The sequence below is a fragment of the Seriola lalandi genome, unplaced genomic scaffold (assembly GCF_002814215.2).
Source record: "Seriola lalandi dorsalis isolate HSWRI2012SDOR001 ecotype SW California unplaced genomic scaffold, Sedor1 jcf7180002054630, whole genome shotgun sequence".
Lineage (NCBI taxonomy): Eukaryota > Metazoa > Chordata > Actinopteri > Carangiformes > Carangidae > Seriola > Seriola lalandi.
The window spans coordinates 774789-794551 of record NW_019525183.1 but is presented as its reverse complement, the minus strand read 5'-3'; the positions used below and the strand labels follow the sequence as shown (position 1 = coordinate 794551).

Sequence of the window (19763 nt, the reverse complement as noted above, 5' to 3'; positions counted from 1 at the left end):
CCCCCCCCCCCCCCCGCATGTGTGAATCAACAGATGTCTGTGTTGGCTGTTCCCCGTTATTTGAGTGCGTTAACAAGCCCCCACCCCTTCAACAATATGAAGCATCTCAATTTACTGAATCTTATGTAAACTTTCCTGAAATTATGTATCATTTGAAAAACTTAACCTTAAAAATATGTCAGTTGCTTGTTGGTAGCAAGTGATCGAGTGCAGCATCTTGGAGAATTGGCATGGATGGATTTTTTTTTTTCTTCTTCTTCTCTTTTGGGTCCCCCCCCCCCACACCAGAATAAAAGTCAAACTGTGCCTCAGGGTAAAGGATACGCCGACCTCCTTTCTCCCACTAACATACATTCTCTGTGTCTGTGCTGCTTGAACTCCTCCTGTTCTCCTGGGTCATCTCCTCCAACACTGCACCAATACTGCCTACAGCTGCATTTCAAATGAAAGAGCAGCTTGGGTTTTTGTGTTTTTTTTTTTCAGTATGCATCTGCTGTAACTGTGGGGCTTTATTCACCCCTTCAAGTCAGTTTGGGACAGTAGGCAGTTTTGTTTGAAGCCAGAGGTGGAAGAACAGCCTGATAATCACATTCTGTTGTTATTTTTATTTATTAATTTTTTTCAGTTTAGTTGCGCTAGTTGTTGCTCAGAACTGTTAACTTTTTCACAATTGAAGAAATATGCTATTTTTAAAGGAAAATTCTGGTATTTTTCAACCAATTCTCATAACTTGAATTACGTGCCTGTTCCGTTAAATACAGTTGCTTACCCAGAAGGCTAATGTCTTTACTTTCAGACACTTGAACATTTGAAATGATTTAGGACAAATTCAAGTTTATCTGGAACGCTTTAAATAAATAATCAATAGTGAGCATGGACAGAATTATATGTATACGGTAGAAAAATGCTGGAATCCTTGGAAAGTTATTTCTTGAAGCTGATTTGTGCCATTTCTGTGGATATTAATCTGTCGCCACTTTCCCGGCTCTGTCACAGGAAGATGACGTCAGGGGGAAAACGGTCGCAGATGATGCCAGCCCTGTTTAGGCAATTCAGACGCCTTTCAATCAGGTTTGTGGAATCGTGATGTTAATCGAAAACATTGTATTTATTGGTTGGAATTTAATGTATTGATACGACATGAACCCTTCTCCAGGAAATGAGACAGAACCAAATAAAATCATTATTAATGTAGTTGACTGCGAGATGGGAAGCGGCTGATGATTTCGATTTTTATTTGTGCCTGCTGTAACCTGTTGCAGCGTCCCTCTGTTATCGACACCTTATGATTGCTGACAGTTCCGTGTGAGACTTCCTTCTGTTGACCATGATCTTAGGAAATTGAACACTGCATTCACTCAACACTGAGCAAGACATGTCATGATGCTTATTCCCACTGTGATCAGTCTCTACAGGTCTGTCGGATGAAGACGAGAGATGTCACTGAAGCTGCAGGGAGCGTTTCCACCGTAAGCGAAGACAAGACGACACAAAGGTGAGTCAAAAATTGTCTTTTAAAATAAGACGCAGTGGTTTAATACTGACTGCTGTCAATTCACAGTTATAATAAGAAAAAATGAGAGCCGCTTCTTGGCAGTTCAGTCTTTCTCACCCCTTGTATTTACAGCAATAGCCGGGGGCAATAACTGCACACACTCTCAAATGGAAGCTCCCCAGTATAACCAGTCTTAGATACTGGCAGCTGAGGGTTTGCTGCAATTTCATCAATTTCCTGAATGACCAGAGGGCATGTTCCAAACATAACTTTACCCTCAGTGATGCTCAGAGACTGGGACGTTCATCCCGAAAGTCCCAGCGGCCGCCGCATTTCACTGGATATGAAACATTCAGACGATGAACGTTGGTTTCATGTCTCCCAGCGGCGTGAATCACTAAAAGGTATATCCAACCGGTGCTACACTTAAAGGTTCATTCAAACACATGGAGACATATGTACAGCCCATTAAAATGCAAGTCTGTAGGCAGTGGTGGAAGAAGTATTCGTATCTCTAAGTCTCATCAGTAAGAAAGACACACACTCAATATGTTTGCATCATTATTTTACTATATATTATATTATTAGATTATTATAACCAATGTGATAACATGGTGGGCAGCATTTCAGTGTTGTTGTTATTAACTCTATTAGTAACTACAGCTGTCAAGGGAACATAGTGGAGTAAAAAAATATGTATTTCTCTCTTAAATGTTGAATTTAAAGCAGCAGAAATTGTAAATACTTAATTAAAAGTTGTGCTTAAAGCAACGTTTATTCTTTTACAGATGAAAAGTTGAACCCACAAGCAGTAAAAACACTCAGCTCACTTCACTCAGGAGCATTCGTCAGCTTTGTCTGATAAGGTCATTCAACCTTTTACGATACTGTAAACATTTGGCATCTATTTCTTTCCACTGCATGTACATTCATTTACTATTGTAGCTTCCAAACTACTGTAGCCTAAAAAAAGTTTGTCAAACTTTCAGTGATGATTACATTTGTTTAAAGTTAAGTTTACAGTGTGTCTGAATCTATGTTTCTACTGTTGTCTCTAATAGTGATGAATGATGTATGGACGTTAAAATGTTCCACATTAGGGCCTCTCTGTTTATAGTAAAGTCAATATGTGTATTGCCGAGAAGAAGCTTGACTCTGCCGGTCGAAGCTGTGGAAGAATCGATTCTGTTCGTGAATAATAACTTTAGTTTGCAGAAGGGACAAGAGTTCAGGGAGTTTGATGTGTGGCCTTGACATTTTACTTTCTCTTTATGTCCCTGATCTTTAATCCATGAATGTGAATGTGACTGCCCATACAGTCCACTGACGCTGTGAGGTTATTTAAGTCCACACACATTCAGGGTGATTGAGGTCAGGTTCTCCACATACAGCAGCTGACTGCCCTTCATCACTCAGAGGGCCTAAATTACTGTCTGAACGCAGGACTTACTGGATTAACCTTCTACATATACACACACACACTCATGCATGCAAACAGTGTGGTCAAAAAGCAGCTATTGTTGAGTTTGCTTGTGTCAATCCACTGTGGATGGCTCAAAAAGTCAAAGAACAAATACAAAAGGAAGGGAATAAGAAAAGGATAGCTCTACATTTTTGTTTTCTTGAGACGTTTTCCTTTTCCTCACAGTTTTTCCACTGCAGTTTTCATTTATTCATTTATTAGTGATTATTTCAATTTAAAACTGCATCAATGTTTTTTGTTTGCTAACCAGCCAATTGCAGCAGAACAAGCTAAAAACACAACACAGCTTGGACTTTATCACATTGTAAAGTTGCTTATACAATTACATATATATATACTTATCACACATAATATAATTTCAAAATCAAACTTTCTTTGACTTATTGTGCTGAATATCTCTGCAGTAGAGTCAGAATTAATTTATTAACTATTTTATTTTATGTTTCATTCTCTATTAATTTTCCTCATGGGTGAAATTATCATCCATGTATTTGAGCAATCATTGAAAAAAAAAAGTTGATGATAATCAGCCCTGCTGTGTAAAAATGTTAATGATTTAGAATAGAAATTAGCTTTTTATTGTATTTGATTTCATCTCTAATTAAATTGCTATAGTGTCAGGTGATCACCTATTTCTAGTCTGAAGCTGAAATCAGATTATTAAAGTGACATAATTGATATTTTTATACAAACAATGTATCAAATGACAATGTGCAATAGTGGTGGAGACCAATGAGAGCTCAAAGAGAGTGGTTAGGTTAGGAACAGATTGGAGTGTTGGTGAAAGACAACACTCAATAACAGACAGTCTCCAAATTCAGACACTTTGTATGCACAACCACCCTTTTTTCGCAGCTTCTCCAGCAAGACAATGCTGGAGAACCTGCAAAGACAATTAAGACAATGTCATCAGAGGTCACTTGTACTGTCTTCTGGAGCCATTAATATGTTTGTATTCATCCCTTCTACCAAGATACATGGAAACGGATCAGTACCGCATACCTCCGTCCTGGGACCCCTCCTCTTCTCCTCCTGCTTGCCCTCCCTTACCTCTGCTATGCCGATAACACCCAGCTATTCCTGTCCTCTTCCCCATCCGACACTCAGGTCAGTCAGATATCATGAAGTGGATGAATTAAGGCGTCACCTGGAGCTCAACCTGAATACAAATATCAAAGTTGTGTCCCGATTGTGTCCAGCGTGCCGCTGCCTGCCTGGTGTTCACCCTCCCCATGTTTTTCCACACCACTCCACTGATCTGCTCACTACACTGACTCCCTGTTAGCGCTTTCATCCAGCCAAGACGCTGGTGCTGGCCCACAAGGCAGAGAGAGTAACAACACCATCCCTTTGAGGATCCTGTGATGGGTCACTCATCTCGATCAAAGCCGCTTTCTTCTGCTTAGAGCCCCAAAAATATTTGGGCCGGCCCTGATGAGGACACTTTTGAACCTCATACCTCTTCATATACAACTGCATTGATTAGTGTACCACACAAACTTATAGCTTGGAGTGCAATGCTCATCTTCAAATACAAGTATGGCCGATACTGCAAGCTTTTCTGTGTCATTCAAATGGTTTTATAATCTGCTTTTAATGAATCACAATACCCTTCAAGAAAAATGTTACCAAGTCAAATACATGTAAGCACACACACACACACACACACACACACACACACACACACACACACACACACACACACACACACACAAGTTACATAAGAGTTCTGAGTGCTGGTTCACTGCATCAGTTGTTACTTCAAAGAAAGAGAAAAAACAAAGAAGTAGGGAAAGAGAAAAGGACGGGGTTTATTCCTCGTCATTCATCTGTCAAGTTTTCAATCTCTTTCCCTCTTTCCCTCTTGAAAAAGCTGAGCTAGCGTTTGGTGTCAGCATGTTTGCAAGTGTGTGTGTGTGTGTGTCAGTTTGTTCGTGTGTGAGAGGCTCAAATGTCCCCCAGACAATAAGACGCCCTCATTTAAAACAACCGAGAGAGAGCGAGAGAGAGAGAGATGGAGAGAGACGGAGAGAGGGAACAATCAGGGAATGAAAGTCGTTGAGAGGCAGAACTTGAGAGAGAGAGTGAGAGAGGTTGGATCTCTCTCTCTCTCTGTCTGTGTTACTTTACTTTCTCTGTGACTTTACATTGGACTGAATTCTAGACAAATCTAATCCCACAGAAGAGAATAAGAATTAGAGAGGAAGAGAGATCAAGATTTGGTTTAAAATTTAATCAATGCTTCTTTTTTTTTTCCTCTACCACATTCCCAAGTAAAAGCAATGCCAAAACATACAGCTCATTTTATTCCCTTCTATTCTACTTCCCATCCGTCTTAAGGCACGGTCACGCTATGAAATTCGTCCTTGTATCTTCAGAAAATATGTGGTTGTAAAAACTCGGTGATGTGATGACTACTCGCAGGACTAGTTGGTGAACTACTGCACCTGGCATGCAGCAATTTGACCGTGTTCCCATACTTTAGCAATTATTTTAATGAGCACAGTGTTACCGTTACAGATGCAAATGATGAATGCAAGTACGAAAACAGGCCCCAAGTTGCAATAATATCCTTTCAGCTCTCAGATCAGCTTCAGCCACACTCCAGCTAAATGTGGTGCTCTGAATCAGGGTTGCTATGACTGTAAACATGTGACAGCCTCCTGAGTGTTTCCGTCTGAGGCCGGACAGCTGAAGATTAGTAACAACCTTAATTTGAGTTAGTTGCAGTTTGTTGATAAGACTCAAACACTAGCAGCTGGGTCTGGACAGCTTCCTGGAAAACCTTTTCTTGCAGTATTCTTTATTTGGAGCATTTCAGTTACGTCCTTAAAGGATTCCAGAGAGCACAGATATCTGCATATGAATGAACAGAGGAGAGTGTTTGGAGCATTTTGATGATCATTCTGCATCAGTACTGTCAAATAATATTAATAATGGAAAAAAAATGAATGGATTTTGTCTCCTATTAAACTACAGTGCCCATAATTTGGTAGGCTTGGGGTTGTGAACAGGAAGTAGTTAGCTGTTTGCTACAACAAAGTGGCACCATTAAAAGTATGCCGAATTACCTGTGAGCACTTCCTGTTTGCAATGTACCCATGAATGTACAGGCAACAATCACTGGATTACTTTGCTGCTGAAGAAAACTTAGAAAAGTGATGATTCTCAGGCAAGTTCTGGAGTCTTAAGGAGCGCCTTTTTTTCTGTGATTTATAAGTGGATTTAATGTGCGTATCCTCGGGAAGTGTAAGTGACACTGACTAAACACATGTGCATGTCTAAAAACATGTGCATCATCATGGCTGTGTGTTCAGATTTAATTGACTTATGAGTCAGAGAAGGAGTAAGGATTGTGACGGAAATTGCAGCAATAGCCAAGCAAATTGTGCCAATGGTTTTTGAAGTACCTTAATTGTCCTCTGTGAGCTGTGCGAACTGATGACCTACAGTTTAACCACGAATTGGCTGCACAATATCTTTCTCATCTTTTTGCTCATCTGATATGCAACTTTACAGACACTTGCAGCTAATTATTGATTTAAGTCTTTTGAGCGCAGTGAGAAATCATTTTGTTCTTTGGATTTCACTTCAGAAAGTAACTTCCTGTTGCACTTAAGCATCTATCTCTCTTTCTCTCTCTTTCTCTTTCATTTTCCTCTCTGTCTTTCTGACACACACACACACACACACACACACACACACATAGAGGAATCATCAGACTATCTGCTTCATGCTGTCAGGGGTGTGTTTGCTGAGGTCACAAAGTCATGTGTGCTTCTCAAGTTTCTCAGCCGCCTCTCTTCCCCCTCTGTCTCTGTGTCACACACACACACACACACACACACACACACACACACACACACATACACACACACACACACACACACCCAGTCTAAAGCAACACACTCACTCTCCGCACTCACACGCACGCATCACCATAGCAACAGATGTGAATGTAAATTTATTACCGTGGCAACATCAGACTGCGCATATGCATTAAGATTTCAGGGCTTCGGTTTCCAGTGTAGCTTAGTGGCTAATGCTAAGCGATTCTAATTGAAGTTTTCCTGAGCACTTTCAGTTGTAATCAGCAGTTTTTAAAATCCTCAAAGACTCTTATATTCTGCTGCTGCAAAACCAGGCTCCTCCTGAACCGCGGAAAGCTCAACATGTAGCGAGCATTTTGCAAATAATTCAGTATGAACATAACTTTGATGTTTGAATGTTGTGCAGATATGTTTGATATAACATTTTTTTAGCAGAATGGTTTAGTAGAAAAGTGACTATTTGATAATTCATTAAGTGTTAAAGTTGTTTTTATGCACAACTGCCAGTGATTCAGTGGTTCCACAGAATAAGCAATTGGAAGATGTCACCTTGGGCTGTGGGAAACAGATGAGCATCTTTCACTTTAATAGAGAAAATAAACTTCAAATCAATGAATTATGTGAGCAAAAAGATAATAAAAAAGCGTAACCTGGGCTGAAATTTCATCAAAATGTATTTGATGATGCATAATAATTGTATATGTAACTATAATGTAATTACAAGAAGGAACAGTTACATACAAAGGACATGCAATAATTATGCAAAGATGTAGCAAAGCATGTAGGTCAATTGAACATTGTACAAAATACATTTAAACACACCACCGTACTTCTTGTCACCACCATTACAGAATATATTTTGCACATTACGGAGGACGGGTTGTAATATCAAGGTAAACAATTTTCCATGTTAGATCATGGAATCACTGAACCTTGATTTACACACACAAGATACACAGTCAACACACGACGTGAGGCCTCTCTTTCTCCCATCAGTGCGACTGTTAGTGCTGGTGTTTTTCAAAATTCAATCATATTTTTCATTAACCCTGGGGGAATCACACACACACACACACACGCTTCTTGATGATGATAAACATGTTGGAAGTGATTTTTCCTTCTGCCTTTCATTCCTTCCACCATCTGCCACCGCCAGCAACTCTGAACGCTGCAGCTCTGTTTGTGTCGGAGGAAGAATAGCGCCCTCCTCCTCCTCCTCTCTCCTTCCTTCCTCTTCTTCTCTATGCTGTAGGGGAATCTCTTCTTTTAAATCCTGCAGATTCACAGCAAATCTGACATAATGGCACCGGGGCCCCTATTGACCCCCCCACACCCCCCCACGCCCCCAACTGTACATTGCCGTTCAGTAGCTATCAGACAAAATAAAAGCAGTTTTTGAGACAAAGTCCCTCTACAAGACAGAGCCTTAAAGAAATAGGTCAACATTTTGGGAAATATTCTTATGTGTTTAGTAGCGAGCTTTAGATTTATTTGGTAGACAGATTTTCTTTCGACAGCTGTTTTCCAGACGTTATGCTAAGCTAAGCTAAGCTAACTGCCCACTGGCTCCAGCTGATTTACTGCACAGACATGCAGGGTATTAGTCTTTTCATTTTGCTTTTGGAAAGATTGCAAATAAGTATTGATTCTTAAATGTCCTTATTGTTTTAATTGATACTGTGCTTGAAAAAAGTAATTATTATTAGGAAAGGAAACATACAGGAAGATAATCACCAGATACCCAATGTTTTTTTTAAATTACTTTTTTTGCTTGTTTGTTTGAAGTTTTCTGACAAACTTCTCTATTTTACTACCATTTATTATTGTCATGTGTGTTTATTTACCTATTTGGGGAGATATAAGTGTTTGTCAGGGAGGATTAAAGGAAGTAATAGACGTTCAAGTTCAAGTTAAAAATGCTCAAATCTCTGTTGTAATTGAACTGTACTGTTACAGTACCACTAACACACAAAGTAACACATATTCCGAGAGGTAGAGTATAGAGCAAAAAGGAAATGGACACCTCAGGATGTATGTGGATGCTTTTACTTTCCAATCTGTAATTTTTCTTGGAGCCTGAGCAACTCAAACTCAACATGTTCAAAAGTGCAGATTTGAAGCCAAAATGTCATGTTTAACTTTCTGTCTCTGTCTGTCAATCAGCTCAACACAGGGATGCAGAAGTGTCGTGCGACTCGCAGAGATGCTGAGGGATGAGATTAAATATAGTCTGGGAAAAATGTCTTTTATCTAATGTTTTGGCTTCCCGCAGCAGGGATACCCGTTTGTGTGTATTTGATTGACAGTGTGGGTTTTTGAAATTTCAAGTCGGTATTTCACCACCGAAAATGTTCCATTTAAAATTTGACGGGTAAAGAAAAGAGCCTCGCTTCTCTTTCTTACTCTTTGTGAGGAGAGATTTTAAGTTTGAAGAAAAGTGGGGAAGCAGAAAACAGTTTAGAGAAAGGATGCAGGAACCAGAGATGAAGAAATGACAGAGGCTGGATTTGATATTTGATCTGAATCTGCTCTAAAATTGATCTTTTTCTTTTTTCCAATCTATCTCATATCCAAATATTTACATTGCTATAATACTGTAGGGCTGTTTTATTATCACAGTGAATGATGTGAAACTGTTAAAGGGCAGAGTCACTTCAGATAAATAAAACCGCCAGGGTAGTGTTGCTGTTTGTTCAGAATAAGCGTGGCGCCATCTACAGTCTAAGACTTGTAACATCACATAACATCCCTCAATAACTCGTGTGCGCATGTGCAGCTGGGTGACAAATGATAGTATAAAAAAAAAGAACTGCCTTATTTAGATCAGAGCAGCTTCACTGCTTCTAGGCATAGATTCCCCAGGTGTCTGGATCCTTTTGCTGGAGCTATGAACGCCATTCCTCCAAGAGATATTCCCTCATTTGACGCTTTGATAGCTGGTCTGAGGGTTGCCATCGAACACGACGTTCCAAAATCACACATAGATGTTCAGCTGAGTTGAGATGTGGTGACTGTGAAGACATTTCCAGTGTTTTTTGGGGGTAGCTAAGGGGCTCAGTGGAGGCTCAGTTATAAGCCTAAATACTTATTAGACCCTAGTTTTCATTGAGTTTTCTTCTGATTAGCATATTTAAACAGCATCCCTCTGGACTACAATGTCCTTTTGATTGTGTGAGGTGAAAATGTTTGTGATGAAATGTTTGTTATAATGGAAGCCAGGTGAAGCTGATATCCACTGATTAGCAACGAGCAAAATTCATCTTTGTGTGCCGTATGCTTTGACTTGATACAGTTTTTTATTAGATGTTTGTGTATATATATATATAAATACTGCGTTTAGTGGAAAAATTAGCAGCATTTTACCGCCTCTCATTGGCAATCACCTCAACCGCACCACAGGACAGAGGAGTGTGCACTGACCTGATGTTAAACCAGCACACACAGACGGCTAATACATACAGATTTTTTCCATTACCAAACAGGAAGTGGTTGCATTAGTTTGTTAGTGTACATAATACATAGAAAAATGAACAATATGACCTTCAGATTAAAGTAAACAACCCACCCCTCGCTAATCTTTGTGTTCAGACTTCACAGACACTGTTTCTGCAGAGGGGAGACATGACGGGAGAGGTAAGACATTTCCACTAATGAACTTAATTATTGCACATTTAGAAAAATTCAATCGTGAAATGATTCATTTCAATTACTTTGGACATTTTTTTCTCTACAGGCCTTTGATCGCCGCCAGCTGAAGGGTGGCTCCAGTGTCTGCAAAACAACACAGATATCGTTACACAGTCTCATTAAGATATATTTCGCCCTGGCAGCACGTGCAACTATACTTCTTCTGTATACCAGGTAATTAATACATCTTGAATGGGAGACAATACAAATAAACCTTTACCTCACTACAACAACAGCATGGTTACAGTTGGTACTACCTTTGGTTTGTCCACCCACATTAAATTATACCAACACATAATATTATCCTGACCTCAGCATGAGAGTGTTGTCACTGCCACTGGAAGCATAAACTGAAGGACATAAATTAATCCTGTATTTTGATCTGATCTGTAAGATTTGAATCATCTCATCATTAAACCAAAGAAAGTAAATGAATGCAGATTTTGGTTCATTCATCTGATTAAAGGTAAACTGTCACTGTTACAGCAAATAACTCCACATTAAAATATATATATTTTTGTTGTTGCACACCTTGCAGTCCAGCATTTTTGCATGTGATTTCACAGTTCAGAGGAGGGTTATATAGGAAGTTATATTTCAAATTTATATTCATGTTTATATTCTTTGATGTGTTCTACTATTATGCCGCTGTATGGAGCTGGGATTTCCCCTGGGGGCCAGTAAAATGTCTCATTGTATTGTCCTCCTCCTACAGTGGCAGGACCTCTGCCTTTCAGCGTCATCTGGTGGCGAACCACAGCAACAGCAGCAATGTATTTCAAGAATCGAGGCCCTTGAGATCTGAGGTCCCTTGGGCACCAGACTAATTATCACAGTCAGTAACACATACATGCCTAAGAACACCTTCTCCGGAGTAATTGCTTAAACGTTCAACAGAAAGCCTGAACGTTAACTTTGAAAGTGTAAAGATGGCTTCATTGTTGCCCTCTTGGAAACACATTAATGTCAGTGCACCTGCTGCAAATACTGTACAACAACTGTCTGCTGCAAAAAATTAGCTTGTGGCCACTTCTTCCAATTAGTTTTTATGCTAAAGTACAATTACATTTGACCTGAATGGGCAATTTTTTACAAAATTGATCATTATCCACAGTTCTGTGTTTTAAAATCAATCTCAAATCATAGTGAGAAATCTCATTTCGTCATGTCAAAAAACAGAAGTCATCGTGATGTTCTGCTCACAGCCCCTCCACCTCAGCTTCGTTCACTTCATGGCTTAAAGTTTATTAAAAGTGCAAAATCATGGTGTTTGTGCAGAAACACACAGTGACACCCTATTACCCATTACACCCCTGACTCTGTAATGGGTAATAAGGTGTTCATGGTTAATACATACACACACACACACACACACACACACACACACACACACAGACTAAGAAAGATAATATTTTTGCATGCATACATGTTGCAACCCAATAACATGCAGATGTAAATGTAAAGTTGCATGTATACTAGCAAACACACACACACACACACACACACACATACATATATATATATATATACATACACAAAACAATGGTCACGCAGACACTTGTGTCAGTACCAAGTCAGGCAGTGTCCACGTTCTCTTAACTCACACATTGTCTGAACATTTGGGTTTATGAGTAACAGTGTGTGTTTGTGTGTCCCGGTGTTTGCTGTGTGTCTGCAAATTCATACATTCACACATGTGTATGTGTCTGTGTGCTGGATGCATGTGAGTTCCAACAAGCTGTGTGTGTGTGTGTGTGTGTGTGTGTGTGTGTGTGTGTGTGTGTGTGTGTGTGTGCGTGTGTGTGTGCGTGCTTGTCCTGGAACTGAAAAACATCCAACTTGTAGGTCATTAAAACAAAGTGACAGGATGTTTGGTTTAATGATCAAGTCATGTGCTGTAGTGAGTAGTAACCAGTGTATCACAGGACAACAGTGGACAAGATGTCAGGAAGGATGATTGGAATTAAGAATAATTAAAAATGTTCTTTAATAAAACAGCAAAAAGCACTGCTGAATGAGTGAGACACTAAATGATAGAATCCAATACCTGAAGCCTGTATGAAGTTTATGTTTCTGTTTCAGGGAAGTGTTGAATAAAAAATTGTGTTTTTGTAAGAAACCCCTCAAATCTGGAGCATAAACTGAAAAAATAGCTGCCTTGACTTTTACTCAGTAAAGTAATGAATTTTTAATTAATAAAGTAATCTAATTTATTAACACTGCTTTGTGCAGCTCAGTATCACAGGAATTATGTTCACATTTGATGAGTCTAAAGCCTTTACGCTCAGTGCCTAAAGGTTTGAGCTGCACATGGGAGACCAGAGTCTTTGCTTTTATTATCTTAAGTGTGCATTTTTGTTGCCTAAACTTAACCATGCCTTAATCCTAGTTCAGGCATCTTTTCCCTAACTTCAACCACATGTCGTAGGGAGCGATAAAAACGTCAGCTTGGTCATTTTCAGAATTGTTCAACATCGTCAATCTTGTCACAAGGCGTAGAGTGCAACTCAAGCGGCTGCTCCTGTTTATTTATTTCAAATGAAATGTGTGATTTATTTTTGACACAGTCTGTGTCTGAGTTAGAAATACTTAATACAACATGCTGTGGAAGTTTAACTGAGCTATTCAACAGTTATTCCAGTGAGAAATGAATGCATCGCAGTCAAGTTCATGCCTGATATATGCACAGGCTTTGATCTATAGACAGACATGGGATCATTATCAATCTTCTCATCTGATTTGCCAAGAAAGCAAATGTTTTCCAAAAGTTCAAACAATTCCTTTAATCATGTCGGTTTTCTTTGTGTCAGCACCTAGTGGCTCTTAGAGGAAACTGCAGCTGAAAACACATTTCTGACCATGGGACACATGTTGCACTGAGCAGCCTGCAACTAAAGACCCACTCAACTTTGGAACTGAAGAAGTGGTGAAAGAAAAGAGAAGAATCCGAGCTCACAGTCTGTGTCAGTTTTACCTTCAGTTCTCTTCATCTTGCAAATCAGACATGTGGTTGAGTTGGTTCTGTTCCTATGAAGACAAAAAAAGCAAAACCACACATTTTGGTTGTTATTATATAAAAAAATGGCTTTTGTTGCACACAATTCTTTGCAGGTTATTGTTGGTTTAATGTTCTTATGTAATTTTCGTATTAATATCAGTTGGCAGTGTGATTATCCTCCATTCATCATCTAATCTTTTCTTCATCTATATTCCTAAAACTTGATCCCTGCTCAATGAGACATCCCTCACAATTCAGTGAACGGCACATCATCATCATCATCATCATCATCATCATCATCATCATCATCATCATCATCCTCTGCGTGCTTTCGGCTGCTGTGGGCGGGTACTCTAGTTCCTCTTATTAGACTGAGGAGCCTGCAGCTATCACCAGTCCGGCAGTGAACTCTCCACCTCAGAGACAGACCGGGAGAGACGCACGGCAGACAAGACAGGAGCGGTGCAGCAGGTAAGTGTCCGCTCACTGAGAGGCTCAGCGTGTAAATAGCGATAGACGGTCAGAGGGGCGAGTTTCTTGCACGGGTTTTTTTTTTTTTTTTCAAATAGTTTTGATAAAGGCTGTTTAATTGTTTTTTTTTTTGGGGGGGGGTAAAACAGAAAGACTGAAAAAACTGCAAAGAAAGAGCGCTCAACTAACTCAAATTTATAAAGCACATAACCCACATAGCTGAAGGCCAACTAACTGAATAATAATATAGGCCTAGATGAATATTATAGGAATGTCTGTTCATTATAAATCTGACTTGCAGTTCCACAAGAGCCCCTTTGAAATCTTACAGTAATAGACCAATTATACTTCAAAACAGCAGCAACATATTTTGCATTTTAAAACCATGGGAATATCATAGAGAATGGCTCATTACACTTATATTGTTGTGTTACTTGCTCTGTCACAGAAAGTCCCTGAAGTGTTACAGAAATACTAGATTCACACGAATTTTAAGAGTATGGCCAAAAGCACAGCAACCACAAAATATTGGAATATCATTAAAAAAAAGTGACCCTGTGGTTTCACTTAGAGATGATTAGTAATATTACATGAACCCTTTAGTAACATGATGGATATGCCATTGGTTCAAATTCCCTTCAAAGCTTATGGCCTGAGTCTCCGTGGTTAATGGACTGGAATAAAATAGTCTTTTGACAGGCAGTGTAATGACTAAACCTGTGTACGTTATGAAACCTCATTGCAGGTGCTTGTTTGACAAAGGTCTCCTAATAGAATTAACAAAACCTCTGTTTACCCAGCATTCCCTTCAAGAAGTCTGTCAGCCTCCTACTAATTATTTAGAATCAATATTGACTCTGCTGCAAGTAGCATCAAGTATAAACCCTGCAAATACTGGAAATGTACTATTTTCCCCTGGTGGGGAAATGTCACTGATGCTATTGTTGCCAGTCGTTTACCGTGCTGGAACATTTTCCTGCAGCCTGCACAGAGCTAAAATAAAGTGAATGGAGGGAAGCTGTGTGGAGAGATTTTGATTTTCTAAAGACTCGCTGTCCTCCACAGACCAGAGCACTCCACTCAGCAATAAACATGGGAAACAAACACAAACACCAGCCCTAATGCAGGACCCTCACACTGCAGTCCTGCAACTAGAGAGCAGCCGAGATGTGATCTGCCACTTCTTCAATCCATTCCCCTCAGAGGTGCTCAGTCACTCTAAAGGGAAGCTTGGCAGAAAGGGTTAAGTGCTGACTTCTCTTAAACTGAGCTGTCATTTCCAGCCTCTTCCACCCTCTGAAAAAGGCCGCAGACATGAGGGAACAATGGGCTTCACGAAAGGCTCTGCTGTGCAGGTGCATCGGAAAGACAGGACAGAAAAGAAAAGAAACATGCTTTCTGTGTTGACACAGCTTGCAGGGGTCTTGATGTCAGCAGGGGGTTGCATTAGTCAAGAGATTTCCTTTATTCATCTAATTTTGATAGCATTCATTTTTTATTGGAAAACTGAACATATTTTGTAGGCGATACTATAGTAAATATTTATGAAAGTCATAGCAGAACACATGGATACATTATGGTTTTATTATTTATATTATCTACATTATGTAATTAAATGAATAGGCAGCTGTTTGACTGGTTTCTTGGCTTGTCTACCTAGTGTGATGTTGCTGCATTTTGCCTATTGTTTTTTTTTTTTTTTTTTTTTCCTATTGTCTTATCCATCACTTCCCCTGGTTACAGAATCTTTTGCATTGCTTTGGAAATAAGAGACATTTCATGTGCATGTTTCTGTTTTGTTGCAGGATCCAGATGACCCTTTTCTCGTCTCTTGTGGCGCCCTCAGTCAAAACCCAGATACAATGCACTGCCATTTTGGAAGCTGCCAAGTCACAGCCTGCATTGATTCCCAAAACTGGGGTTAACTACAAAAGATCGAAAAGTTGGAAGACTACTATAAGGAACAATTATCTTACACCTTCCCTTTATGTTTGCTTTATGTTGTATATATAAAAATGTGCAGATAAAGGTATATGATTATTTTTGTTGCCCGCCTACAAAGCTGAGTAGCACTGACTGGCCACTGTTTGACACCCAGGTCAAATTTAAAGAGGTAATCAAGGGCAAAGATTGCGCATCAGGAAACAACAGTTCAAATAGCTCAGAAGTTAACAGAGTTTTGTTTAACAGCCACAAAAGTGTTCAAACATGGCCAGGGCTGCTACTCTGGAAGTGGCAGACATCATTGTTGTAGCAATCTACTTCATCCTGGTGCTAGCGATTGGCTTTCTGGCCATGTGGAAAGCCAATCGGAGCACAGTGAGCGGCTACTTCCTCGCAGGTCGCTCCATGAATTGGGCGGCCATAGGAGCCTCTCTATTTGTCAGCAACATAGGAAGTGAGCATTTTATTGGGCTTGCTGGATCTGGTGCGGCTAGTGGGTTCAGCGTGGCTGCATGGGAATTCAACGCCCTATTGTTACTCCAGTTGTTAGGCTGGATGTTTATCCCTGTCTATATTCTGTCTGGAGTTTACACCATGCCAGAGTATCTGTCCAGACGGTACGGAGGGAGGCGACTGAAGGTGTATTTCGCCGCGTTATCTCTCATCCTCTACATCTTCACCAAGTTGTCCGTGGACCTCTATGCAGGGGCCTTGTTTATCAAGGAATCTTTAGGGTGGAACCTCTATTTGTCAATCATCCTGCTCATCACCATGACTGCTTTGCTGACAGTCACCGGAGGTCTGGTTGCCGTCATCTACACCGATACAGTCCAAGCATTCCTGATGATCGCTGGAGCGCTCTGTCTGACCATCATCAGCCTCTTCAAAGTGGGAGGACTTGAAGGTCCTTTGTGCACTGAAGTTATACAGTTTATACTATGTTATTTAATAAACTACAATTTGATGTGCATGCTTTCCCTCTGGTAAACCTTGTCCTGCTGTGTCATTTTAAGGGATGATGATCAAGTACATGCAGGCCACTCCAAACATCACTGCCATTTCGCAGTCTTTTCCCAACCTGACGGACCCTGAATCCTGCCACCTCCACCTCAACCCGAAGCCAGATGCGCTGAAGATCCTACGAGGCCCAAGGGATCCAGACCTGCCTTGGCCTGGTTTTCTGCTGGGCCAGACTCCTGCTTCTATTTGGTAATTTTCTAAGTCGTTCCATGTAGATGTAATTTTTTAACTTGTTCAGTTCTGTGTAGGTATATATATATATATGAATATTCATGGTCCACAGAAGATTTATCCTAAATCATCAGGTCTTTCTTCTTCAGACTAGTTGTTAACTCTAATCATCCTTACTGTGTGTTCCAGGTACTGGTGTACTGATCAAGTAATTGTCCAGCGAGTTCTGGCAGCCAAGAACATCGCCCATGCCAAAGGTTCCACCCTCATGGCTGGCTTCCTGAAAATCCTCCCTATGTTTATCATTGTCATCCCAGGTAACGCCTTTGATTGCTTTTTGAGTGAATAGCGCATAAAATCCTCCCGTAGACTCACTAAATGCATGATTTATTTATCATCATGATCCCAGGGATGATTTCCAGGATCCTCTTTGCCGATGAGTTGGCGTGTATCAGTCCAGAGCACTGCATGGAAGTGTGCGAGTCCGCGGCCGGCTGTAGCAACGTGGCCTACCCGCGGCTCGTCATGTCCGTGATGCCTGTTGGTCTCCGCGGCCTGATGATGGCGGTCATGATCGCAGCTCTAATGAGCGACTTGGACTCCATTTTCAACTCAGCAAGCACCATATTCACGCTGGACATTTACAAGATGCTACGGAAGCGGGTGTCACCCAGAGAGCTGGTGATAGTCGGCAGACTGTTTGTGGTTTTTATGGTGATCATCAGCATTGCCTGGGTGCCAGTAATCATTGAGATGCAGGGAGGCCAGATGTTCTACTACATCCAAGAAGTATCAGATTATCTGACGCCACCCATAGCCGCTCTCTTCTTGCTTGGTGTCCTGTGCCATCGCTGCAATGAGACGGGTGCCTTTTGGGGTGGGATGGTCGGGTTTGCACTCGGAGCACTGCGACTGGTGCTGGCGTTTGTTTACCGTGAACCACACTGCGACCAGCCAGATGAGCGGCCGTCTTTCATCAAAGATGTCCATTTCATGTATGTGGCAGCCATCTTGTTTTGGGTGTCAGCCTTGGTGACTGTTGTTGTGAGTCTCTGCACTCCTCCCCCGAGAAGAGAACAAATCAGAACAACTACTCTGTGGGGGTTAAACAAGAGAAAGAGGCTAAAACAGCAAGGAAAAGCTGCAGAAGACACCAATACTCTTAAGCCTCTTAACCAAGAAACCTTAAATGGAAACTGTTTGCTTGGTAAAGAAAAGTCTGAAGACCAGCCAAACAAGCTCCATGGCATTGAGCCCAATCATGAAAATGCTCAACCAAGCAATGGTCATGCTATCACAGCCACTAACATGGAAACCCAACATCCAGCTCAGAACGGTTGCTATGCACTGAGAACTGATCCCAAAATGGTAGAGGAAGGAGAAGGGCGAGGAGTGAGGGATGGGGAGGAGGAGGAGGAGGGCTACTTTGGAGGACGGGAAGTGGAGGGTGGGAGGTGTTTGAAGGTTTTAGAGTGGTTCTGTGGTTTCCATGAGAAACCATCCAAAGCTCAGGTCATTACAGTTCAGGAACAGGAGAAGATTGTGGATGAGCTTCTCTACGAACCTCCACGAGCCAGAATCATCCTGAACACAGGACTGGTGGTGATTTGCTCTGTAGGGATCTTTCTCTTTATCTATTTCTCCTTATAGGCTCCATTAAGCAGCGGGTCATGTTTTATCCTACAGTTTTTTTTTTCTCCACTTTTCTTTTTCACAGTATGGTGAACAGGAATACTGCTCGTCCGCTTCAGGAGAACATCATCAAATTATAGCTCTTCTTTTTATACTGTGGTATTTTCCATGTAACCTACACAACAAAAACATCATGTTACATAGATTATTTGTTAAAAGAAATACACAAACTTGGTCCCATTGGTAACACTTTAGCATGCCGTAGACCAACTTTACAAAAAGTGACAGTTTCCTAAAGCTGAAGGATACTACGTCATTGAAGTTACAGCATACAGGCCTATAACTTTATGACTGCGCATCCAAATCCAAATCGTAACAAGTTACAAGTTCTCAACTAAATTCTTAACTGAATTTACATTTGACTGTGACATATATTCTTTTGTTGTGTACAGATACAGTAATATATTCTTGAATTTGTCCCCATGGGGATGTTTTCACGATATGAAAATTCATAGTGAATGTGAAATCTGCAGTGACTTTGCCTTAATTTTCATTTTACTGGAAATGTGTAACTTATCCTATTATGTTTTCTTTTTTGGTCTTTTGTATGTAAACGGACAGTCGTTTTCAACACATCAGAGAGTATGAGAGAATATCTTGTTATTATAGCACATACACATGAAGCATGTTGTAGGCGATCTGCTCATGCTCAAAGTGTTCAAAAACAATACAACATGTTTTGTAGACCTCAAGCGGTGTCTTCCACTCATGTAGTTTAAAGTTTTAGAAACGTAATTGTGAATGATGTTATTATGTCTATTTGTAAGAAATGATATTAAGCCTGATTACAGATATGAAGGGGAGCGATTTGCATAAATTACAACCTATTCTATGCAGGAGAAACTGATCAAGTCAAGCCTGTTGTGGATTTTCTCAGGAATAATCTGAGGTGCCGGTTCTAGATTGTCTTCCTACATTTTGACACTTCGTACACCATCTGTTTTGCACAATAAAAATAAGGATGGAACTACC

The 19763-nt window shown here is 40.4% G+C and overlaps 1 protein-coding gene and 1 long non-coding RNA gene across 3 annotated transcripts in view; both read left to right on the top strand.

Annotated features, from left to right (window-relative positions):
• The window catches only part of LOC147818333 (uncharacterized), a 9161-nt gene extending 7666 nt beyond the window's left edge, over positions 1 to 1495 (top strand). Inside the window, exons 2-3 of the long non-coding RNA XR_015438081.1 lie at positions 997 to 1071; positions 1407 to 1495. This is a non-coding gene — a long non-coding RNA (uncharacterized LOC147818333). The remainder of the gene's footprint in view (positions 1 to 996; positions 1072 to 1406) is intronic.
• A 2448-nt stretch (positions 1496 to 3943) lies between these two features.
• LOC111665373 (sodium/myo-inositol cotransporter-like) lies at positions 3944 to 19763 on the top strand. 2 transcript variants are annotated; one of them, XM_087177713.1, is made up of 9 exons: positions 3944 to 4085; positions 10397 to 10441; positions 10542 to 10669; positions 11211 to 11330; positions 13306 to 13964; positions 15770 to 16812; positions 16922 to 17117; positions 17289 to 17416; positions 17509 to 19763. In XM_087177713.1, the coding sequence occupies exons 6-9, from the start codon at positions 16173 to 16175 to the stop codon at positions 18747 to 18749; spliced, it is 2205 nt and encodes a 734-aa protein (XP_087033839.1). In that variant the 5' UTR covers positions 3944 to 4085; positions 10397 to 10441; positions 10542 to 10669; positions 11211 to 11330; positions 13306 to 13964; positions 15770 to 16172; the 3' UTR covers positions 18750 to 19763. The 2 variants fall into 2 exon arrangements, with proteins under 2 accessions (XP_087033839.1, XP_023276129.1); XM_023420361.2 differs by lacking the exons at positions 3944 to 4085; positions 10397 to 10441; positions 10542 to 10669; positions 11211 to 11330 and having other exon boundaries at positions 12840 to 13964.

Bases quoted from the DNA above. Each gene is read 5' to 3' on its own strand.
- LOC111665373 (XM_087177713.1), top strand. From the start codon at position 16,173: ATGGCCAGGGCTGCTACTCTGGAAGTGGCAGACATCATTGTTGTAGCA. The intron at 16,813-16,921 runs GTCCTTTGTGCA...TGTCATTTTAAG, and splicing joins CAAAGTGGGAGGACTTGAAG to GGATGATGATCAAGTACATG. The intron at 17,118-17,288 runs GTAATTTTCTAA...TGTGTGTTCCAG, and splicing joins CAGACTCCTGCTTCTATTTG to GTACTGGTGTACTGATCAAG.